Source organism: Mustelus asterias, chromosome 6 (genome assembly GCF_964213995.1).
Source record: "Mustelus asterias chromosome 6, sMusAst1.hap1.1, whole genome shotgun sequence".
Taxonomy (NCBI): domain Eukaryota; kingdom Metazoa; phylum Chordata; class Chondrichthyes; order Carcharhiniformes; family Triakidae; genus Mustelus; species Mustelus asterias.
The window spans coordinates 140,171,649-140,195,975 of NC_135806.1; the positions used below are offsets into that span (position 1 = coordinate 140,171,649).

General features: G+C 45.7%; 2 protein-coding genes across 3 annotated transcripts in view; both read left to right on the plus strand.

Moving 5' to 3' along the window:
- The window catches only part of LOC144495190 (uncharacterized), a 984,403-nt gene that overhangs the window by 339,348 nt on the left and 620,728 nt on the right, over window positions 1-24,327 (plus strand). The gene's annotated exons all lie outside the window — the stretch shown is intronic.
- Window positions 1-24,327, plus strand: part of ggt6 (gamma-glutamyltransferase 6) — a 48,295-nt gene that overhangs the window by 18,477 nt on the left and 5,491 nt on the right. Inside the window, exons 2-3 of one of the 2 annotated variants that reach the window (XM_078215213.1) lie at window positions 12,016-12,281; window positions 19,571-19,684. In XM_078215213.1, coding sequence (XP_078071339.1) covers window positions 12,016-12,281; window positions 19,571-19,684 — 380 coding nt within the window. The remainder of the gene's footprint in view (window positions 1-12,015; window positions 12,282-19,570; window positions 19,685-24,327) is intronic. The other variant, XM_078215214.1, reaches the window with a different exon arrangement.

Sequence of the window (24,327 nt, forward strand, 5' to 3'; positions counted from 1 at the left end):
AGACACTCACCACCGTCTGTGTGACAAAATTATCCCTCTGGACCCTTTTCTATCTCTCCCCTCTCACCTTAAACCTATTAGTTGTGTGAAATGCACTGAACAATGGCAACTTATAAATTATACGGGGGACATTTTGGTAAGTTGTCATGCATCCATTTTAATTGTTATTAATGGTGCAATTCAGCGGCTGCAGCTGCATTGCATGTGGTGGCGCACTCTGGTTATTGACTCTCCGTGCTGGTCTTTTCCTGTGCTCCTATTCATCATTTACCTCACCTGACCCAGCTGGTCTGGTTTCCCTTTCATAACAATAACTTTAAAAATTATTTTGTTGGATGTGGGCTTCACTGGCTAGGGCAGTCAATCCCTCATTATTCTTGAGAAGGTGGTGGTGAGCTGCCGCCTCAAACCGCTGCAGTCCATGTGGTGTAGGTACACCCACAGTGCTGTTAGGGAGGGAGTTCCAGAATTCTGAGCCAGCGACAGTGAAAGAACGGCGCTTATGTTTCTAAGTCTGGACGGCATGGCTTTCAGAGGAACTTGAACGTGATGGGGTTCCTATGCATCTGCTGCCCTTGTCTTTCTAGGTGGTGGTGGTCATGGGGGTTTGGAAGATGCTGTCGAAGAAACGCCTAATAAAAAGAAGAGTCTTCACCTGATTTTACGTGTCCCTTGTTAAATAAATTAAGGTTCCAATTATTTTCTTCAAAAACCGATTAGATCTGAAATCCGGCACAGACTCGGTCCTGAGGTTGTCGGGTTTGAGACACTACTGCTCTAATGTATTGGGTTCACAGCATCCACATAAAGGCAGCTGTTGTTGATGAAACAAGGAAAGCCTTCACAACTTTCAGACATATGGCCTTGGGTAAGAACAACAAACTGTGCCGCCTCATTGTACAATGAGTGGTACTCTCAATGCAACAATTATCTTACTATGCTTTCGATAAGTTAACAGTTAGTGTCCGAAAACATGTCTGTGTGTTCAAACCAGGATCCGTGTAAACAAACCTTGGAGATTTACTGGAATGGTGGTAGAGGTGAGAGACCTTAGTAGTGAGAAAGGAGAAGCTGGAGTTGCTATCATAGAATCCTACAGTGCAGAAGGAGGCCGTTCAACTCATTGGGTCTGTACCGACTCTCTGACAGAGCTTCTTACCCAGGCCCTATCCCCGTAACCCCATGTATTTACCCCGCTAGCCCCCCTAACATACTCATCTTTGAACACTAAGGGGCAATTTAGCATGGCCAATCCATGGCTAACCAGCACGCCTTTCGGATTGTGGGAGGAAACCGGAGCACCCGGAGGAAACCCATGCAGACACGGAGAAAGTGCTCAGAGCAGGGTTGGTTCAGCTGAGATTTAATAGCAGTGTTCAACATTATGAAGGATCTTGATAGAGTAGACAGGGAGAAACTGTTTCCAATGTCAGAATGGCTGGTAGCCACAGGGCATGATCAAACTTTTTTCCATCTCATGCAGCCCCAGAGTGAAAACTCGGGGTGGTGTAGGTGCTGGTGTGGGTGGGAGGCATCTGTTATTGAGCTGGTGTGGGTGGGAGGCTTTGTGTGCTGAGCGATAAGGGGGATGGTAGGGGAGCAGAAACTGAGCATGGGTGGCATTGATGAAAAGGCCGGGTTCTGACCAAAAAAACAATCACTGGCCTTATCACGGCGGTCATGCGTCGGAGCAGTTCATTAGGCCGTGTGCATCAACAAAAAAGGGTGTCTCACAGCCTTCAGAATCAGTCCAAACTCCATGGCAGCCATTGCTGCCTCAAGAGCTCACAATCTCCAAAATCTTGTAGGGATACGACCCATGGTTTTGGAAATCCTGGCCTAACCATTTAACAGGGATATATTTACAGGGCTGTGGGGAAAAGGCAGTCACTAATTTGGGTAGCTCTCTCAAGGAGCCAGCAGTGGCACAGGTGGATGAATGGCCTCTGAGGTTGTATGGTTTTGTGATTTTATGTCTCCAATGGGAGTTGTTTCCCTCTATCTATCTGAATAGACATATTCCTGCAGGTATCACCAACATGATTGCTACTCCAACTGCTCCATCCCATCCTCCCATCATTGGTCACTGATCAGATTCTTTATTGCATTGCACCAACTCATTATTAAGTGGTCACGACAGCGCTCAATTAGATGATTCTTGACAACTAAACTGCCAATTTTCCACCTCCAATATGTTTACAACTATTAAAGTGCTCAAAGAAAATGAAAGCAGCATCTTTTTTTAAAAATGGCCTTGTGAGTTTTCTCCTGGATGTTGCTCACAGCACTGTCTCGGAGATTGTCTTCAATCCTGGAGGAGAGGTAGCCTGTGTTACATCATCATGTGGATGATACAGATGAGCTCAGTACTTGCAGTATGTCCCTTGGTCATAATCTGCTTGCAGAGAGTTAAGGATTTTTAACCTGCTGTCTTTGGATAATGACAGCAATAAATTTCACGTAGCCTTGTAGATTGTAGCCTTTTCATTTTAATTTGATTTCTCTCACTAATTCGTCAGGTGATGGTGAAACAGCAGATTGGCAATGGCTTCTTACTACATGCTCACAGCTCAACCTAGAAATGTCTGACTGCTTGCATCTCTCCACAGCCTGTGTTGCAGATTTTTAAAATATTTATCTATTCATTGGCATTGTTGCCTAGGTCAGCATTTATAACCATCCCTAACTGCCCTTGAGAAAGTGGTAGTGAGCTGCTGCCTTGAACTGCTGCAGTCCTTGTGGTGAAGGTACGCTCAGTCTTGTTAGAGGGGTTCCCGGACTTTGACACGCCAACAGTGAAGCAACAATGTGTTCAAATCAGGATGTGTGCAATTTGAAGTTGAGTTTATTTATTAGTGTCACAACTAGGCTTGCATTAAAACTGCAATGAAGTTATTGTGAAATTCCCCCAGTCGCCACAGTCCGACGCCTGTTCGGGTACCCTGAGGGAGAATTTAGCATAGCCTAACCAGCACGTCTGTTGGACAGTGGGAGGAAACTGGAGCACTCTGAGGAAACCCACGCGGGGAGAGCATGCAGACTCCGCACAGACAGTGACCCAAGCTGGGAATCGAACCTGGGTACCTGGTGCTGTGAAGCAGCAGTGCTAATCACTGTGCCACCGTGCCGTCCAGGGAAGTATTCCTATGTATTTGCTGCCCTTATCCTTCTAGTTTGTAGAGGTTGCAAGTTTGGAAGATGCTGTGGAAAGAGCCTTGGTGGATTCCTGTAGTGCATCTTGTCGATGGTACACACGGTTGCCACTACTATATCGATGGTGGAGGGAGTGAGTGCTTGAAGGTGGTGTGCCAAACAAGTGGACTGCTTTGTCCTGAAGGGTTTTGAGCTTCTTGAGTATGTTGGAGCTGTACTCAACCAGGCAAGTGGAAGGTTTTTCATCTTATTCCTGATTTATGCCTTGTGGACCAGCTTTGGGGAGTCAGGAGGTGAGTCACTCACCATAGTAAGTCCAGCCTCTGACCTGCTGTTGTAGTAGTTGTGTGGCTGATGCAGTTACATTTTGGGTCAATGGCAATGGTGGCATTTGATGAGGGTCTTGCTGTTTAATATTAACCTGGTGTTGTAAGACTTCTTACTGTGCCCACCTCAGTCCAACGCTGGCATCTCCACATGTTGAATATTAAGTAGAGGTGGCTGGACTGGCTCTCTCTTTTCACAGATGGTCAATTACTTGGCATGAGTGTTATTGCCACTGTTCAACCCCAGCCAGAATGTTGTCCAGTTCTTGCTGCATGCAAACATGAACTGCTTCATGACTTGAGAAGTTTATGAATGGTAGTGAGCATGGCAGTCATCAGCAAACAAACTGCCTTCTGATCTTATAATGGAGAGAAGGTCATTGATATAAGCAGCTGAAGATGGGCACAGCCCGCTGACTCCTGCAGTGATGTCTTGGTACTCAGATGGTTGCCTCCAATAGCCACAATATGATTCCAAACAGTGTCAAATTTCCTCCCTGATCCCCACTAACTTTACTGATCCTCCTTGATGCCACAGTCGGTCAAATGCTGTAGAAGCTGGAGCGGCTCTCCTTGGAGCAGAGAAGGTAAAGGAGAGATTTAATGGGGGTGTTGAAAATCCCGAACGGTTTTGAGAGAAAATTGAAGAGTGGAAAAAGATTTTGTGATGGAAGAGTCAGTAATGCAGATTTAAGAGCAATGACAAAAACCTGAGGGGGAAAATAGAATATTTTTGATGCAGCGAGTTGGAATGATCTGGGATACAGTGTTGATTCAATAGAACGTTTCACAGTGGGATTTGGATGATTGGTTGAAAAGCAGAAAGGAAATTTCAGGACTATGGTGAAAGAGCAGAGAAATTAGACTAATTTAGATCACTCTTTCATAGAACCTTGACTTTTGTACTCGCATGCTGGGGTTTGCAATCATTGAGGATGAGATGGTTATGTCATTGCAATAGCACCACTACAAGGCCCCACACAGAGAGTGTTTTGGTTTGTTTGACTCCATTATGGGTGCTATGGAAATGCAAGTTGTTGTTGATGAGTCAAATGGCCTCCTCCAGTGCGGTATGATTCACTGATCCTGCTCTTACAGGAAAATGGCCACCTATCAATTCATGGAAGCTTATGGGAGAAACTCGTATTTCTAAAACAAAGCGGTCCTGAGAAAGCCAAAGGAGAGTAGTTTACACGTGTCTAGGATGCCTTATCCAATTGAAGGTTGAACAGTCCGGCTATTGGAAGCAATGTAGCAGACTGATCTAGGAAGATCCTGCATCACTGTACCAAGTTATGCTCTGGTGATTTGCAGCATTGGTTAAAGCTCAGCAGAGATTAAGTTGCAAGCTTCCCCGAGCATCTGTTTGTGCAGTGACGGGGATGGAACCAAATGATGCCAGGCAGATTGGGAATAGCGTGATTCATATGAAATGTGAGCCTGGGTGCTTTTCTCAAGTGTCACAACAAACTGGAGATATATGCCAATAGCAGAATGTGTGATGCTGAGCAAATATGAGCAGGAGTCGGCCTCTCATAGAAACAAATCTGATATCGAAGCAGAAAATGTTGAAAGTACTCAGCAGCTCAGGTAGCATCTGTGGAATGAGGAACAGGTTTTTTGTTCAGGTCGGTGACCTTTTCTCAGAATGGGGCAATCTTAGAGATGGATCTGATTTTTAAGAAAGCATATATAGATAGTCAATATCTTTTCCCAAAGGTAGGGGCGTCTAAAACTAGAGGGCATAGGTTTAAGGTGAGAGGGGAGAGATACAGAAGTGTCCAAAGGGGCAATTTTTTCACAGAGAGGGTGGTGAGTGTCTGGAGCAAGCTGCCAGAGGTAGTAGTAGAGGCAGATACAATTTTATCTTTTAAAAAGCGTTTAGGCAGTTACATGGGTAAGATGGGTATAGAGGGGTATGGGCCAAACGTGAGCAATTGGGACTAGCTTAGGGGGCTTTTAAAAAAAAAAAAAAGGGTGGCATGGACAAGTTGGGCCGAAGGGTCTGTTTCTACGCTGTAAACCTCTGACTCTATCAATCAACACTCAATCATCAGCAAAGTGATGGTAGGTGTTATCAACAATGTTACTAAATGACATTCACGGCAATAACCTGCTCACCAACTCCATTTGTGTTCAGTTAGGGCCACTCAGTTCCTGATCTCATTATAACCATAGTCCAAACATTATTAATTCGTGGGACTTGGGTGTCACTGGCTGGCCAGCATTTATTGCTCATCCATAGTTGCCCTTGAGAAGGTGGTGATGAGCTGCCGCCTTGAATCGCTGCAGTCCATGTGCTGTGGGTTGATCCACAATGCCATTGGGGAGGGAATTCCAGGATTTTGACCCAGTGACAGTGAGGGAACGGCGATATATTTCCAAGTCAGAATGGTGAGTGGCTTGGAGGGGAACTTGCAGGTAGTGGTGTTCCTATGTGTTTGTTGCCCATGCCCTTCTAGATGGAAGTGGTGGTGGGTTTGGAAGGTGCTGTCCAAGGATCTTTGGTGAATTTCTGCAGTGCATCTTGTAGATAGTAAGCACTGCTGCCACTGAGCTTCGGTGATGCAGGGTATGGTTTGTCCTGGATGGTTTTGAGCTTCTTGAGTGTTGTTGGAGCTGGATCCATCAGGCAAGTGGGGAGTATTCCATCGCACTCCTGACTTGCGTCTTGTAGATGGTGGATAGGTTTTGAGGAGTCAGGAGGCGAGTTACTCACTTCAGGATTCCTAGCCTTTTATGTGCTCTGGTAGCCACTGTATTTATATAGCTGATCCGGTTCAGTTTCTGGTTAATAACCCCTCCCCCAGATGTTGGTAGTGGAGCATTCAGCGAAGGTAATGCCACTGAGAGTCAAGGGGTGATGGTTAGAGTTTCTGGTTGGAGATGGTCACTGCCTGACACCTGCGTGGCTTGAATGTTAATTGTTATTTATCGGCCCAAGCCCGAATGTTGTCTAGGTGTTGCTGCATGTGGATGTGACCACTTCAATCACTGGGGAGTTACGAAAGGTACTGAACATTAAGACTGAACGTTCCCACTTCTGACTTTACGATGGAGGGAAGGTTGTTGATGAAGCAGCTGAAAATGGTTGGGCCCAGGACCCTATCCTGAGGGACTCCTACCGCAATGGCCTGGGAGTGAGATAACTGGCCTCCAGCAACCACAGCCATCTTGTAATTCCCTCCCTCACGGTATTGTGGGTCAACCCACAGCACATGGACTGCAGCGATTCAAGAAGGCAGCTCATCATCATCTTCTCAACGGTAACTAGGGATGGGTAATAAATGCTGGCCCAGCCAGCAGCATCCATGTCCCACAATTGAATAATAAAAAATACAACTCCGTCGTTCAGTATGATCATGGGTCGAACTTGGGCTTCAACTCCACTTTCTCACCCGCTCCCCGTACCTCTTGTTCACCTGAGATACCAAAGGTCTGTCTATTCCAGTCTTAAATCTATTCAATATTGGGGAATTTTCTCATTTTCTTTGAACACGTTTTTGTTATTGGAGTAAAGGGTCTGTTTGGGAAGGTGTTGTGTTGCAAGGACGGGTATTGCTGGGGTCTGATGGTGGGAGTATGAAGCAGAGCAAACCTTCAGGAATACATCCAGTCAGAGCTTGGTAACCTTCAGGATATTGTAATTTTGCGGCTTATGAATGAGGAATGTAGCCACGGAAAGGGTTGAAATGTAGCACAGTGGTTAGCATTGCTGTCTCAGCGCCAGGGTTCAATTCCGGCCTCGGGTCACTGTCTGTGTGGAGTTTGCACATTCTCCCCGTGACTGCGTGGGTTTCTTCCGGGTGCTCCGTTTTCCTCTCTCAGTCCAAAGATGTGCAGGTTGGGTGGGTTGGCTATGCTAAATTGCCCCTTTGCATCCACAGAGATATAGGTTGGGCTGATAAGTGGGGTAAATGTTCGTGGTTACGGGGATAGATTGGGGAGGGGATTGGCTTGGGAAGGATGCTCTTCAGAGTGTCGATGCAGACTTAATGGGTCGAATGGCCTCCTTCTGCACTGAGGGATTCTATAATTGTATGAAATCCCATCGTCAAAAAAAATTCAATAAATCTGATCGTTTATGGGTTGGAATTGCTAAAGCTCTTATTTTTAAATGAAAGACCCCAAATAGATCAATTGTAAAGTATTTGTTGGGTAAAATAGAGTGTCTAGGAATACAGGTCAAAGGTGGGCGAGCTGTATTGCAGTGTATGGAGCTCAGCCCTCCTTAAGGGACAATGTTCCCATTGCTGTGTCTTGTTTATTTGTGCTTTCCCAGCCTTTCTGGGCCAACATGAGTCACTCAGCTGGTACTCTGCCACGAGAAAGCAATGACTGTATCCACACCAACAGTGACACTGCTGATACATTGACTCCAAAGGCAGCAATTGGAACTGCTCCTCCTTTACTGTCTCAAGCTTTAAGCCAAGAAGCAGACTATTCAGAGGTCTCTGCTGATGTTTATGCCTCCTCCGAGCCCTCTTCATCTAACTCCATCAGCATAACTCTCTGTCCCATTCTCCCTCACTTCCCTTAAATGGTGCCATTTGCCTCAACTACTGCTGTGGTGCAGTGCCCTTGCAGAAAAGCTGCAAAACTCTTAGCTAAATTCGGAATTAAACAGAATAATGATTTTCTAGTAGTCTCAAGACCAGGTTAAAGTCCAACAGGTTTATGTGGTAGCACGAGCTTTCGGAGCGCTGCTCCTTCATCAGGTGCTACCAAATAAACCGGTTGGACTTTAACCTGGTGTTGTGAGACTACTTACTGTGCCTCTTCCAGTCCAACACCGGAACTCCACATAATGATTTTCAGTGTAGATTCCACTGGTGTTTTGCGGGTTACTGACATTGCTAAATACAACACAGAAAGGCAAGACACGGAACCTTGCAGCAGGAGAGGGTGTGAAGGTAGGACAGTGATCTTATCCTCAGATCTGTATAGCGGGTGGAAATGGTCAGAGAATCTGTTTCTGTGATGTTGGGTGGAATTTTCCCACAATTTGTCAGAGTGTCAGGCTCTGACTGAAAACCGGCGGCACGTACCTCTCCAGATGCACTGCCGAGTTTTCAGACCAGATTTTCTGGCACACTGACCAGCAATAATCAGGAGAGTAGTTTACGCTGTCAGTCTGGGGGGATTGGGCCTGATACAGCCGGCAAGGCTGGATCCACAGAAATTACAGCACCATTTTATAAGATCAGAACTGACCATAAACTCCCAAGCACCTGCCTCCCCTGACTCCCAACTGCACAAAGCACCGTGGCAGTATCGCCACTGCTCTCCTGCCTTCACTGCAAGGTGCCCCCCCTTCAAAGGCCTTGGCGTTATATCACCACCCCCCCCCCGCCCGCCCCCTCCATTCCCATTGGCTTCCAGGGCAGCCTTCCTTCTGGCACAGGTTGCCACAGGCTAGCACTGATGTCACGTCAGCAAGGTTTCCATATTCCGTATCGGAGGACCATATGGCATGTAGGCCCTTTGATGTACAAATCCATGATGGGAACCTTGCTACGTCACCGGCAAGGGATGGGGAAATCGGGAGATGAGATCTTGCCAGTGAGAATCTCGTTTCAACTCCAAATTCGCTGCTCTGTCTCCTGCTCGTAACTCTTTCTGGATCTTGGAGCTTTGTGACCTCTTGTACTTCTTTGTCCTACAACCTGTAGCTTTTAAACCCAAGCTTGGTGTTGTCTGATTTCCCTTATACAGTGTTCAAACATGGTGGCATTGTGCACTGAGACTTTAATCCAACAGAAAGAAAGAGCACAATGTAAATGCAAATCCTTTAAAGTTTTGTGAATATGCATCTCCAAATCTATCTGCTCTTGTATCAGCCTCAACTAGTACTGTCTCTCTATGTTGTTACTCCCAATGTGCATCATTGTACAGATTTTATCCATGGGACATGAAAGCATAGTGGTTATATTCCTAGTCTAGCAGTCCAGAGGCCTGGACGAATGATCTGGAGACTTATAGAGTCATATTCATAGAAGTTTACAGCATGGAAATAGGCCCTTCGGCCCAACTTGTCCATGCTGCCCTTTTTTTAAAAAAAACCCCTAAGCTAATCCCAATTGCCCGCATTTGGCCCATATCCCTCTATACCCATCGTACCCATGTAACTATCTAAATGCTTTTTAAAAGGTAAAATTCTACTCTCCTCTACTACGACCTCTGGCAGCTTGTTCCAGACACTCACCATCCTCTGTGTGAAAAAACTGCCCCTCTGGACACTTTTGTATCTCTCCCCTCTCACCTTAAACCTATGCCCTCTAGTTTTAGACTCCCCTACCTTTCGGAAAAGATATTGACTATCTACCTTGTCTATGCCCCTCATTATTTTATAGACTTCTATAAGGTTACCCCTCAGCCTCCTACGTTCCAGAGAGAAAAGTCCCAGTCTATTCAGCCTCTCCTTATAACTCAGTCCATCAAGTCCCAGTAGCATCCTAGTAAATCTTTTCTGCCCTCTTTCTAGTTTAATAATATCCTTTCTATAATAGGGTGACCAGAATTGCACACAGTATTCCAAGTGTGGCCTTACCAATGTCTTGTACAACTTCAACAAGACATCCCAACTCCTGTATTCAATGTTCTGACCGATGAAACCAAGCATGCCGAATGCCGCCTTCACCACTCTGTCCACCTGTGCCTCCATTTTCAAGGAGCTATGAACATGTACCCCTAGATCTCTTTGTTCTGTAACTCTCCCCAACGCCCTACCATTAACTGAGCAAGTCCTGCCCTGGTTCAATCTACCAAAATGCATCACCTCGCATTTGTCTAAATTAAACTCTAGAGTACTTGAGAGTTCAAATCCCACCATGGTAGCTGGGAAATTTAAATTCTGTTTTAAAGTTTATTTATTATTGTCACAAGTAGGCTTATATTAACACTGCAATGAAGTTACAGTGAAAATTCCCTAGTCGCCACATTCTGGCGCCTGTTCAGGGAGAATTTAGCATGGCCAATGCACCTAACCAGCACATCTTTCGGACTGTGGGAGGAAACCGGAGCACCCGGAGGAAACCTACGCAGACACGGGGAGAATGTGCAGACTCCGCACAGACAGTGACCCAAGGCCGGAATTGAACCCGGGTCCCTGGCATTGTGAAACAGCAGTGCTAACCACTTTGCTGCCCAGCAGATGGACCTGAAATAACTAGTTAGCATCAGTAATCATGACCAGATGACTAGATTGTCCTAAAGTTCCATCTGGTTCACTCATGCCCTTCAGGGTGTGATTGTACAGTGGTACCTGATCTTTCATCTAGGATGACTTCACAACCTAGGGTAATAAATGATAGCCGACGATATGTCAAAAATTTATCTCCCATGACATCTCATCAACCTGGTGGCAAAAATCCAGTCAACCGCCAGTCTCTGGGTTCAGATTAATTTATATAAATGGCATGTCCTCTGTCCTGTTATTTAATGATCTTATTGGATCTATTTCAAGGGGATTACTGCCCTGTAGTTCACCCATATGTTTGTCATGGGCTAGTGTTTTCCAGAAATTGATTGCAGATGACCCCCTCGATAAACCTGGAGTTACTGCATTACAGGTGATAATCCTGGTTCCCTGATACTCGAGACTCGATCTACATCGGGAGAGGAGCTACTACGTATTGACCATTACTGCTGAGCTCAGAAACAACGCACACTGAAAAAAAGTCAAACAATGCATCTATTGAAGTTCAATGCAGTGAAATGGTTTCAAGGCTTCAATTAAGTTTTACTTTGCATAATGGATATAAGCAATTTGAACTTGACTGCACTGATTTATGACATTATCTTCATTAGATTGCTGCCATGTCCATTATATAAACACCTCTATTAGATTGCAGCCTGCATATGCTCTCAGGTATCGACTATACTATATAAAAACCACCTGAACCATTCAATTATACTTCAGCCTCTAAGAGCAGAACTGTTTGTCTCCTCTTCAGAACATTACTGTGGGATCTATAATGTCCACTGCAAGAGCATTAATACTCATTTCCCTGAGTTAGAAGCACTTGGGTTCAAGCCTCACCGCAAATTCACAACCATAGAAAACATTCTTTCTGGCTGTATCACAGCTTGGTATGGCTCCTGCTCTGCCCAGGAAACTACAAAAGGTTGCGAATGTAGCCCAGCCCATCACGCAAACCAGCCTCCCATCCATTGACTCTGTCTACACTTCCTGCTGCCTCAGCAAAGCAGCCAGCATAATTAAGGACCCCACGGACCCCGGACATTCTCTCTTCCACCACCTTTCGTCGGGAAAAAGATATAAAAGTCTGAGGTCGCGTACCAACCGACTCAAGAACAGCTTCTTCCCTGCTGCTGTCAGACTTTTGAATGGACTTACCTTGCATTAAGTTGATCTTTCTCTACACCCTAGCTATGACTGTAACACTACATTCTGCACTCTCTTGTTTCCTTCTCTATGAACGGTATGCTTTGTCTGTTTTGTTCTGCCTTACCCCCACCCTCCCCATCACCATCAGTTTGCATTAAATACAGCAATGGTTTTCTTTATTTTTAGGGCATCAGCACGTTCCTTGCTTTCCCGTCAGAAGCGGGAGTCTTGCGTTCGCGTTACCGCGTCCATGGTGCTGCTGGGCATCGGCCTTTATTTTGGCTTCCACGTTTTGAGGTATGGCAACCTTGAGGTTCCTGGGAAAGGCAACAGTGCCAAAGATGGAAAGGCCCACCACGGAGAAGGACACCATCACCACGGCAACAAAATGGCTCCTGCCCACCATCACGAGCATGGAGTCTACCATCACGCGGCTGTCATTACCGATTCAGGTCAGTGGGAGAGACTTCACACCTTCACTTTTACAACCTCTGCTCCTTTCTTTCTCCTTCTTGCTTGATGACACTGGCTCCCAGAACCCCTACAGTGAGCCCGTCAGACACACTAAAGGCCAGTACCCAGAAAAAGCCCATCTCTCTCTCTCAGCTGAAGTTAGTAAATGGAGCGATCGGCGCTTGTTGAATAGCTGCTATGCCGTTTCACATCCTCCCTTACAGTTCATCTCTGGTTAATAGGTTGCTGGCAGGGAGTTACAAAGTCAGTAATTCCATCAAGTGCTCATGATTAAAGTCATTAAGCAGGCGGAAACTCGAGTAATTAATCCGCAGAACCGTGAAATTGAATTACTTCCAGTCTTAAACGCTCTGACAGTTCACTTCAAAGTCTTCCCTTTAGTTTTAGTTTTGCTGAATGTGTACATTGATTTGACTCGAGGTGTCATAAGAAGCGAAAGTGTGACAAGATGTGTTATGCATTTTTTTAACGCACTGAAAATATTTAATATACAGATCAGTAATATACGGTACAGCCTCTGTATGGCTGCATAATGTATATTTGTATGAATGAGATTAAAAGCGTTGAATTCCAAGCACAGATTGCATAGGTTATCTTGGAATTCTTGCGGATAGGTGATTACTGGGTGATGTGATTGAGGCCTTTACAAGGATTAAGGGCATTACTAAGATTATCATGATGGGCTTAGAGAGCTGGGTCTAGAAAGGCATACACTTTGGTAAGATTTGTTTGAGGTCTTTAAAATGAGGTATATCTATCCACATGAGAAGATTCTAATCCTGTTGAATTCACCGGGTTTAAGGAGGGCCAGGGCTTCAGTATAATTTGCATTGTACATGCATGAAGCACCGGTTTGGCCTCAGCTGGAGTACTGTGACCTCACCACACATTTGGAAGAATGTGAAGGCCATTGGAGAGGGTGCAGAAAAGATTTACCAGAATTGTTTGAGAGTTGAGGAGCTTCAGTTACGTGGACGGATTGGAGAAGCTGCGGCTGATCTCCTGGGGCGGGGGGAGGTCTGAGAAGAGATTTGATAGAATTGCACAAAATCATGAGGGGTCTTGGCAGAGTGAAGATCGTTCCCATAGGTGTAACCAGAGGACATTGGCAAAAGAAGTCATGCTGACACGAGGCAGTGAGTGGTGAGAATTGAGAATGTGCTGCCTGACAGTGTACTGGACGCAGATTCAATCTTGGCTTTCAAAGAGGATTCCATAATTATCTGAAGATAAACATTTTTTACGGCTACAAGGAGAAGGCGGGAGAGCGAGACCAATAGAGTCATTCTTGCAGAGGGCTGCCACAGACACGATGGGCTGAATGGCCTTCTCCTATGACTCTATGAAATAAATGTTTGTTATTCTTTCACGGGATGTGGACGCTGCTGTCAAGCCCAGCACTTGCTGCTCATCCCTAATTACCTTTGAACTGAGTGGTTTAGAACATAGAACATAGAACATTACAGCGCAGAACAGGCCCTTCGGCCCACGATGTTGCACCGACCAGTTAAAAAAAAAAAACTGTGACCCTCCAACCTAAACCAATTTCTTTTCGTCCATGAACCTATCTACGGATCTCTTAAACGCCCCCAAACTAGGCGCATTTACTACTGATGCTGGCAGGGCATTCCAATCCCTCACCACCCTCTGGGTAAAGAACCTACCCCTGACATCGGTTCTATAACTACCCCCCCTCAATTTAAAGCCATGCCCCCTCGTGCTGGATTTCTCCATCAGAGGAAAAAGGCTATCACTATCCACCCTATCTAAACCTCTAATCATCTTATATGTTTCAATAAGATCCCCTCTTAGCCGCCGCCTTTCCAGCGAAAACAATCCCAAATCCCTCAGCCTCTCCTCATAGGATCTCCCCTCCATACCAGGCAACATCCTGGTAAACCTCCTCTGCACCCTCTCCAAAGCCTCCACATCCTTCCTGTAATGTGGGGACCAGAACTGCACACAGTACTCCAAGTGCGGCCGCACCAGAGTTGTGTACAGTTGCAACATAACGCCACGACTCCTAAATTCAATCCCCCTACCAATAAACGCCAAGACACCATATGCCTTCTTAACAACCCTATCTACTTGATTCCCAACCTTCAGGGATCTATGCACACATACACCTAGATCCCTCTGCTCCTCCACACTACTCAAAGTCCTCCCGTTAGCCCTATACTCAACACATCTGTTATTCCTACCAAAGTGAATTACCTCACACTTCTCCGCATTAAACTCCATCCGCCACCTCTCGGCCCAACTTTGCAACCTGTCTAAGTCTTCCTGCAAACTACGACACCCTTCCTCACTGTCTACCACACCACCGACTTTGGTGTCATCAGCAAATTTGCTAATCCACCCAACTATACCCTCATCCAGATCATTAATAAATATTACAAACAGCAGTGGCCCCAAAACAGATCCCTGAGGTACACCACTTGTAACCGCACTCCATGATGAATATTTACTATCAACCACCACCCTCTGTTTCCTATCCGCTAGCCAATTCCTGATCCAATTTCCTAGATCACCCCCAATCCCATACATCTGCATTTTCTGCAGAAGCCTACCATGGTGAACCTTATCAAACGCCTTACTAAAATCCATATATACCACGTCCACTGCCTTGCCCCCATCCACCTCCTTGGTCACTTTCTCAAAAAACTCAATAAGGTTAGTAAGGCACGACCTACCTGCCACAAAACCATGCTGACTATCACCTATCAATTCATTACTCTCCAAATAACTATAAATCCTATCCCTTATAATTTTTTCCAACATCTTGCCGACAACAGAAGTGAGACTCACCGGTCTATAATTCCCGGGGAAGTCTCTGTTCCCCTTCTTAAACAATGGGACAACATTCGCTAACCTCCAATCTTCTGGTACTATACCAGAGGCCAACGACGACCTGAAGATCAGAGCCAGAGGCTCTGCAATCACTTCTCTTGCCTCCCAGAGAATCCTTGGATAAATCCCATTTCAAAGGGCAGTTAAGAGTCACCCACATTACTCTGGGTCTGGAGTCACATGTAGCCCAGACCGGGTAAGGACAGCAGATTTCCTTCCCTAAAGGACATTAATGAACCAGGTGAACTTTTACAATAATCATTGAAAACATAGAAACTAGGAGCAGGAGGAGGCCATTTGGCCCTTCGAGCCTGCTCCGCTATTCATATTGATCATGGCTGATCATCAAAATCAATATCCTGATTTCCCCGCTTCCTCCCATATCCCTTTAGCCCTAGGAGTTATATCTAATTTCTTCTTGTATTCGCACAATGTTTTGGCCTCAACTAATTTCTGTGGTAGTGAATTCCACACATTCACCGCCCTCTGAGTGAAGAAATCTCTCTTCAAAAAGGTTTACCCCCATCCTCAAACTATGACCCTAGTTCTGGACTATTGGGAACATTCAATGATAGTTGTTATGGTCACTGTCACCGAGACCAGCTTTTTGTATTCCAGATTTATTTTATTGAGTTTAAATTCATAGTGGGATTTAAACCCATGCCTCCAGAGCATAAAGTTTATTTACTAGTCACAAGTAAGGCTTGCATTAACGCTGCAATGAAGTTACTGTGAAATTCCCCTAGTCGCCACACTCCGGCGCCTGTTCGGGTCAATGCACCCTAACCAGCACATCTTTCAGACTGTGGGAGGAAACCGGAGCACCCGGAGGAAACCCACGCAGACACAGGGAGAATGTGCAAACTCCACGCAGACAGTGACCAAGCCGGGAATCAAACCCGGGTCCCTGGCACTGTGAGGCAGCAGTGCTAACCACTGTGTCACCGAGCCACATTAGCCTGGGCCTCTGGATTACAAGCCCAGTGATATTAGTTCCCCTCCCCACTTAAGTAATTAGGTTTGATGTTGGGAGTTTGTTGTTTTGGCAGAGGAATGTCAACCTTGTGAGTGAGTTCCCTATTTGTGCGTTGAATGTTAGTAGGAAGCTGGGTGTCTTCCTGGCAGTGACTGATCTCACTGCACCCAGAAGTTCAGTGGAGCTTTGGGAAGTGTGTTTCCTGATCGCTATGCTCTCCCAGCACTTTGTTTGATCATCTTCGCAGGGCTGGACAGGAGGTTCACAGACAATTCTTCTCCCTAAAAATAAGCTAGGATTCTCGTGCTCTCCCAGGAGATTCTGTAGCTGGTGGTGGCTGGGATGGATAAGGAGCTCAGGTGTGCCATGACCAAATGGGACAGGCTTGATGGACAAGGTGATCTCTTTTTCCTGTCGTTTTTGTACCTGAGTGGATAAATCTCACTATTACAGTCTAGAAGGTTGCAAAGGCAGAACAAAATTCACAGGGAGTGCATGGAACCAGGAAACACAGTCCAAAGATGTGTGCGGGTTAGGTTGACTGGCCATGGTAAAGTCCCCCTTAGTGTCAGGGGGATCAACAGGGAAATATGTGGGGATAGGGGCTGGGTGGGATTGTGGTCAGTACAGACTCGATGGGCCGAATGGCCTCCTTCTGCACAGGAGGGATCCTATAATTCTATGAAATGAGGTGGCAAGGCAAAGATGACCTTAAGAGCGTTGCAAGCAGGAGTTAAGAGTGTAGTGATGGATGAAGGTCCTAGCATAGATGATGGAGTTAACCTGCTCAGATAGGAAAGGTGAAGACCATCCTTGCATTGGATGTAGTTCAGAGAATGTTCACTAGGCTGGTTCTTGGGATGCAGTGGTTGCCTTTATGAGGAAAGTTTGAGCAGGTTGGGTCTGTACCCAATGGAGTTTAGAAGAACGAGAGATGATCTTCTTGAAACATGATTCTGATGTTTCCCTTTGTGAAGAATCTAGAACTCGGGGACCCAGTTTCAAAATCAAGGTTTTCTTATTTTAGACTGAGGTGAGGAGGAATTTCTGCTCGGAGGGTTGTTAGTGTTTGGAATTCTCTTCCTCCAAGAGCACTGGAGACTGGATCATGGAATATATTCAGGGCTAAGTTAGACAGATTTTTGATGGATAAGGGAGTCAAGGGTGGCATGGTGGCACAGTGGTTAGCACTGCTGCCTGTCAGTGCCAGGGTTCAATTCCCGACTTGGGTGACTGTCTGTGTGGCGTTTGCACGTTCTCCACAGTCCAAAGATGTGCAGGTTAGGCGGATTGGCCATGTTAAATGCACGGGGTTATGGGGTGGGAGAGTGGGCCTGGGTAAGATGCTCTGTCGGAGAGTTGGCACAGACTCCATGGGCCGAATGGCCTACTTCAGCACTGTAGGGATTCTATGGTTCTATGATCATGGGGGACAAGCAGGAAAGTGGAGTTAAGGCTACAATCAGAGCTATGATTTTAGTGAACGGTGGAGCAGGTTCGAGGGGATGAATGGCCTACTCCTGATCCTATTTCTTCTTGACTGGAGGAATTAGAAAACACAGATGAAGGGCTCAGAATCAGCCAGGGGAGGTGGAGGGGACAGTGAAACCTGTTGGGACAACCCTAGAATGCTGAAGAGGGAGGCTGGTGAGGAATAGACTCAAATCTCACCAGCGATCAGAAAGAAAGAAAGGTTTGCATTTATATGGCCCCTTTTACAATCTCAAAAAGTCCCCAAAACATTTTACCAATTTGACAGTTGCTAGTTGAGGGCTAAATATTGTCTTGCACACCAATATTAAAACTTCCCTGATCATCTTCGAAAAAGTCCACTGGAGATTTTAACATCCACCTGAAGTGGCAGGCAGTTCAATATCTCATCCAACAGCTGGGTGGCACCTCTGACACTGCACAATTTCCTCAGTGCCACACTGGGAGTCTCAGTTTAGGATGAGTGAGTGTTATACATGAAACAAAGGGAAAGTGAATAATAGCAGTCATCTGTGATTTCCTGGAAAAACCCTCGAGGGAAAGTCCTGGAAAATATTCATACTTTTAAAAAAAGTTAAGGAACTTGTTAAGGAACACTTTGAGAGATTGTATTTTTGAGAAACCGAGGTCAGAGCCCATAACACCGGCTGGAAGAAAATAATTGGGAGAAGATGCCAGAGGAAAGCTTGCAAAGCTTGACTTTTTAATAAGCTTGCTATTCTTAAAAAGACGTGATGAATGAGGCTGTGGAAATATCCTAAAATGATGAGATAGCTAATGAGTTGGGATGTGAGAGTCTGCTTGAGGTCCACTAGCATTCTCAATTATCATTAATGGGGTGGCAAAATGGTTAGCACTGCTCCCTCGCAATGTCAGGGACCCAGGTTTGATTCCAGCCTCGGGTCACTCGCTGTCACATTCTCCCCTTGTCTGCGTGAGTTTCCTCCGGGTGCTCTGGTTTCCTCCCACAGTCCAAAGATGTGCAGGTTAGGTGGATGGGCCATGCTAAATTGACCCTTAGTGTCAGGAATGCCAGAATCATAGTATCCCTACAGTACAGAGAATTTTGGCCCATTGAGTCTGTACCGACCACAATCCTGTAACCCCACACGTTTACCCTGCTAATCCCCTGACACTAGGATCAAGCATGGCCAATCCACCTAACCCGCACATCTTTGGAGTGTGGGAGGAAACCGGAGCACCCGGAGGAAACCCACGCAGACACGGGGAGAAAGTGCAAACTCCACGCAGAGAATGACCAAGGCCGATTTGAACCTGGGTACCTGGCGCTGTGAGGCAGCAGTGCTAACCACTGTGCCACTTATGCAGCTGTCCATAAGGGAGTCAATTAAATACTGCACGGTGACCAATCCAGTGAGGGAAATCCAAATACAATTTCCCCATGGCTTCCCAGCTCTCGAGGCGAGGCAAGGCAAAGTGAAATCGATGTTAAGATCAGTGATGTGTCCAACCCTATGGAATTGCTTTAAGTCTGACAGTCCCATGGGCCGGCACCTGGATTCACACACAGCATCTGCCCTACATCTGGAGCCAAAAACCCACAAGGACTAATGGCACTGTGAGAGTCTCTCCATCGGGTTCCAGCTCCTCTCAATCACAAGCTCATATACCACCTAGGAGTGCCTAACCATGGTGTAATCCTGTAAGCTTCATCACATGACTTGTCTCCAAACTCCCCACCTAATTAAACCTTTCTCCAATAATTTTACACACACTTTAACGCTGGGTTGATCTGCAGCAGTATCTGGGGAGAATAATCCTTATTTCCTGGAGATTCCAATAATATGATCTATTGATTAGTTTATAGTTATTATCATGCACTCTTCTGTTTACTGTCTCATTTAGCTCATAAATTCTAACCTGTTGGAATGCTCAGGCAAGTACATGGAATAAATTTATTGTAATCCGTTTCTTTCCTGTACCATGAAGAGATTTGCTCCAGCTTTGCGAAAGAGGTCCTGACTGAAGGAGGAACTGCGGTAGATGCTGGAGTTGTAGCAATGCTCTGCTTGGGAGTGGTGCATCCACACAGCACTGGCATAGGTATGTGATGCTAAAGGAGGAACCAATAATCGGCATTCTGGAACTTTTGTCAGAGAGCGAGGGCGGGGTGGGGATGGGGTGGATACCAAATGTGTTAATTGTCTGTAGTTTGAATTCAAAGAGTGATTGGGAAACCCAGTGACTTGAGAAAGTCTATCCAATGAGTAGTGTCTGTGCTAGCCAAGAAGGTTCAGTTGGACCCAGCTAGCTGACCTCATCCGAGGGACAGTAAGGACCGTTGAAGCTGGCCTTGGAGCCCCTCAATTCAAGGACTAGAGGGCAATGGGGAAATAGCAAAGAAAAGGAGTTGAGACCGGCATAGAGGCCAGGAAGAGAAGAGGTGGAAAGCAGTGCGAATAGAGCTTTTGGGTTCAAACAGGTTTTAAAAATTAAATAGAGTTTACAGCAGATCATTTGACCCAACACAAGTCACTTCTCGCTCCTCTACAGTCCCATTCTACCATCCTCTCATCCCAGGAATTAGCCTGACGAACCACCTTTGGACTGCCTCCAGTGTTTCGATATTCTTTTTGAGGATGTCAGACTTGCCACCGCATGCAGCGGTTGAGGTAAGTAACATTGATGTACGTTAAACACACGAGAGGGAAAGGAAAGGGAGGATTATGTTGATGGGGTGGGGCTGAAGAGGAGTGGGACTTGTATTGTGCTGGAAACTCTTTAATTTTTAAAACCTGTTTGAACCCAGAAGCTCTATTCGCACTGCTTTCCACCTCTTCTCTTCCTGGCCTCATCCCTGCGGAGTAATAAGTGCTGATGTAATGTTGTAATTTTTACTCGCAAGATGCACAGAGAAAGGAACAGTTGCATGTGGTGAATGTCTGCCCAAAGGTTGTAGTCCTACTTCCCAGATCATACGGGAAAATTGCACTTGGGCCATGATTGTATTTACAAAGAACAAAGGACGGTACAGCACAGGAAACAGGCCCATCGGCCCTCCAGGCCTGTGCCGCTCCTTGGTCCAACTAGACCAATCGTTTGTATCCCTCCATTCCCAGGCTGCTCATGTGACTATCCAGGTAAGTCTTAAACGATGTCAGCGTGCCTGCCTTTAATGGCGGGGCAGACTTGAAGGACCTGGTAGCCTCCTCCAGCTTCTATTCCTTGTATACATTACAAACACAGGGGGAAAGAAGTTTTCCTCGAAACCCCAGTTGAATTTATTAGGGAGTACATTATATTCATGGCCCCTAGTTTTAGTCTCCCATAGAGACAGACATTATCAAACCCTTTTCCGTGTTGAATCCATGGTTCGGTGCATTGGCCATGCTGAATTCTCCCCCAGCGTACCCGAGCAGGCGCTGAAGTGCGGCGACTGGGAGATTTCACAAAGTAACTTTGAGCAGGGTTCACGTCCTCAGTCACTGTGCAGAGGCCCACCGTGCGGGCAATAATGGAATGAGATCTGGCTGTGATCGGCTCCTGGGGTTGCATTTGCTGCCTACAATCCCATGGATATTAGTCAGGAAAGTCAGAGCTCCTGGCACCTGGGGGAATGTGACCAGAAGCCAAGGTCGGCAGGTGTTTTTGTGACTGCATGGCTGTCTCTAGCAGAGTTCTACAGGGCTCTGATCCCTTATTTTTAGATCCCTTACTTTATATAGAATAGATCAATAATTAAATATAGGGTAAACTTTAAGAAGTTTGCAGAAGATGCATAAATTGGGTATCCCAGTGAAGAAAGGGAGAGAAAATTGGTGAGTAAAAGGGTGAAGAGAGAAAAGATGCCTTGGAATCATAGAATCTCTTCAGTGCAGAAGGAGGCCATTCGGCCCATTGAGTCTGCACCGACCACAATCTCACCCAGGCCCTATCCCCGTAACGCCATAAATTTACCCTGCTAATCCCCGACACTAGGGTCAATTTATCATGGCCAATCAACCTGACCTGCACAACGTTGGCGTGTGGGAGGAAACCGGAGCACCCAAAGGAAACCCACACAGACACGGGGAGAATGTGCAAACACCACACAGACAGTGACCCTAGGCCAGAATTGAACCCGGGTCCCTGGCTCTGTAAGTCAGCAGTGTTAGCCACTGTGCCAATTAGCTGTAGAATTTGCTTGTTCAGGTTTCCTGGAATTCTCTGCTGATTTATGAGTAAATCTCACTCAGAAGCTGGAATCTAGACATTTGCAGCAACTGTGTATTTATTGGTGTCGTAGCAGTTGTGAAGCAGTGACTTTCATGGTCAGTATAATCTGTTACAATACACCATAAATCCACATTTAACTTGGGTTACCTCGAAAAGAGACAATTGAAGGATGACGTGACAGAGACATAGTAATTTCCAGCACAGAAGGAGGCCATTTGGCTCACCAAATACATGCTGGCTCCCTGTAGAGCAATCCAATCGATTTGATTCTCCCAATCTATCCCTGTAGTTCTGTAAGTTTATCTCCTTGAAGTGCACACTCAATATCCTTTTGAGATCATTGATTCCACTTCCAGCACCAGCAAATTCCAGTTCTTTTACAGCCACTGACTAAAAAAAGTTCTTCCTCATATTCCCCCTGCATCTCTTGCCCAAGATCTTAAATCTTTGTCCTTGTACCATCAGCTAATGGGACAATTTTTCCTTGTTTTCCTTATCTAACACCTGACACTTCCATCAAATATCCCCTAAATCTCCTTTGTTAAAGTTATTTGTTATGTCACAAGTAGGCTTATATCATAAGACCATAAGACCATAAGACATAGGAGCGGAAGTAAGGCCATTCGGCCCATCGAGTCCACTCCACCATTCAATCATGGTTGATTTCAACTCCATTTACCCGCTCTCTCCCCATAGCCCTTAATTCCTCGAGAAATCAAGAATTTATCAATTTCTGTCTTGAAGACGCTCAACGTCTCGGCCTCCACAGCCCTCTGTGGCAATGAATTCCACAGACCCACCACTCTCTGGCTGAAGAAATTTCTCCTCATCTCTGTTCTAAAGTGACTCCCTTTTATTCTAAGGCTGTGCCCCCGCGTCCTAGTCTCCCCTGTTAATGGAAACAACTTCCCTACGTCCATCCTATCTAAGCCGTTCATTATCTTGTAAGTTTCTATCAGATCTCCCCTCAACCTCCTAAACTCCAATGAATATAATCCCACGATCCTCAGACGTTCATCGTATGTCAGGCCTACCATTCCTGGGATCATCCGTGTGAATCTCCGCTGGACCCGCTCCAGTGCCAGTATGTCCTTCCTGAGGTGTGGGGCCCAAAATTGCTCACAGTACTCCAAATGGGGCCTAACCAGTGCTTTATAAAGCCTCAGAAGTACATCCCTGCTTTTGTATTCCAAGCCTCTTGAGATAAATGACAACATTACATTTGCTTTCTTAATTACGGACTCAACCTGCAAGTTTACCTTTAGAGAATCCTGGACTAGGACTCCCAAGTCCCTTTGCACTTTAGCATTATGAATTTTGTCACCGTTTAGAAAATAGTCCATGCCTCTATTCTTTTTTCCAAAGTGTACGACCTCGCACTTGCCCATGTTGAATTTCATCAGCCACTTCTTGGACCACTCTCCTAAACTGTCTAAATCTTTCTGCAGCCTCCCCACCTCCTCAATACTACCTGCCCCTCCACCTATCTTTGTATCATCGGCAAACTTGGCCAGAATGCTCCCAGTCCCGTCATCTAGATCGTTAATATATAAAGAGAACAGCTGTGGCCCCAACACTGAACCCTGCGGGACACCACTTGTCACCGGTTGCCATTCTGAGAAAGAACCTTTTATCCCAACTCTCTGCCTTCTGTCTGACAGCCAATCGTCAATCCATGTTAGTACCTTGCCTCGAATACCATGGGCCCTTATTTTACTCAGCAGTCTCCCGTGAGGCACCTTGTCAAAGGCCTTTTGGAAGTCAAGATAGATAACATCCATTGGCTCTCCTTGGTCTAACCTATTTGTTATCTCTTCAAAGAACTCTAACAGGTTTGTCAGGCACGACCTCCCCTTACTAAATCCATGCTGACTTGTCTTAATCCGACCCTGCACTTCCAAGAATTTAGAAATCTCATCCTTAACGATGGATTCTAGAATTTTGCCAACAACTGAGGTTAGGCTAATTGGCCTATAATTTTCCATCTTTTTTCTTGTTCCCTTCTTGAACAGTGGGGTTACAACAGCGATTTTCCAATCCTTCTTGAACAGTGGGGTTACAACAGCGATTTTCCAATCAACACTGCAATGAAGTTACTGTGAAAATTTCCTAGTCGCCACACTCCAGCGCCTGTTCGGGTACACTGAGGGAGAATTTAGTGCGGCCAGTGCTCCTAACCATGGATTTGACATGGATCTTTAAGATTATAAAAAGGGTTTGATAATGTATGTTTCCAATTTATGGGAGACTAAAACTAGGGATCATGAATATAATGTATTCCCTAATAAATTCAATTGGGGTTTGAGGGAAACTTTTTTCCTCTGTGTTTGTAATGTAGACAAGAGCACACAATAAGTAGAAGCAGGGGTAGGCCACCAGCTCCTTCAAGCCTGCCCCTCCATTCAATGCAATCATGGCTGATCTGTGCTGGCCTCTGTTCCTTTTCTGTGCCATTTCCCCATAGCAATCTATTCCTCGATCTATCAAATATTTATACACCTCCATTTTAAATATTTCTAATGATTCAGCCT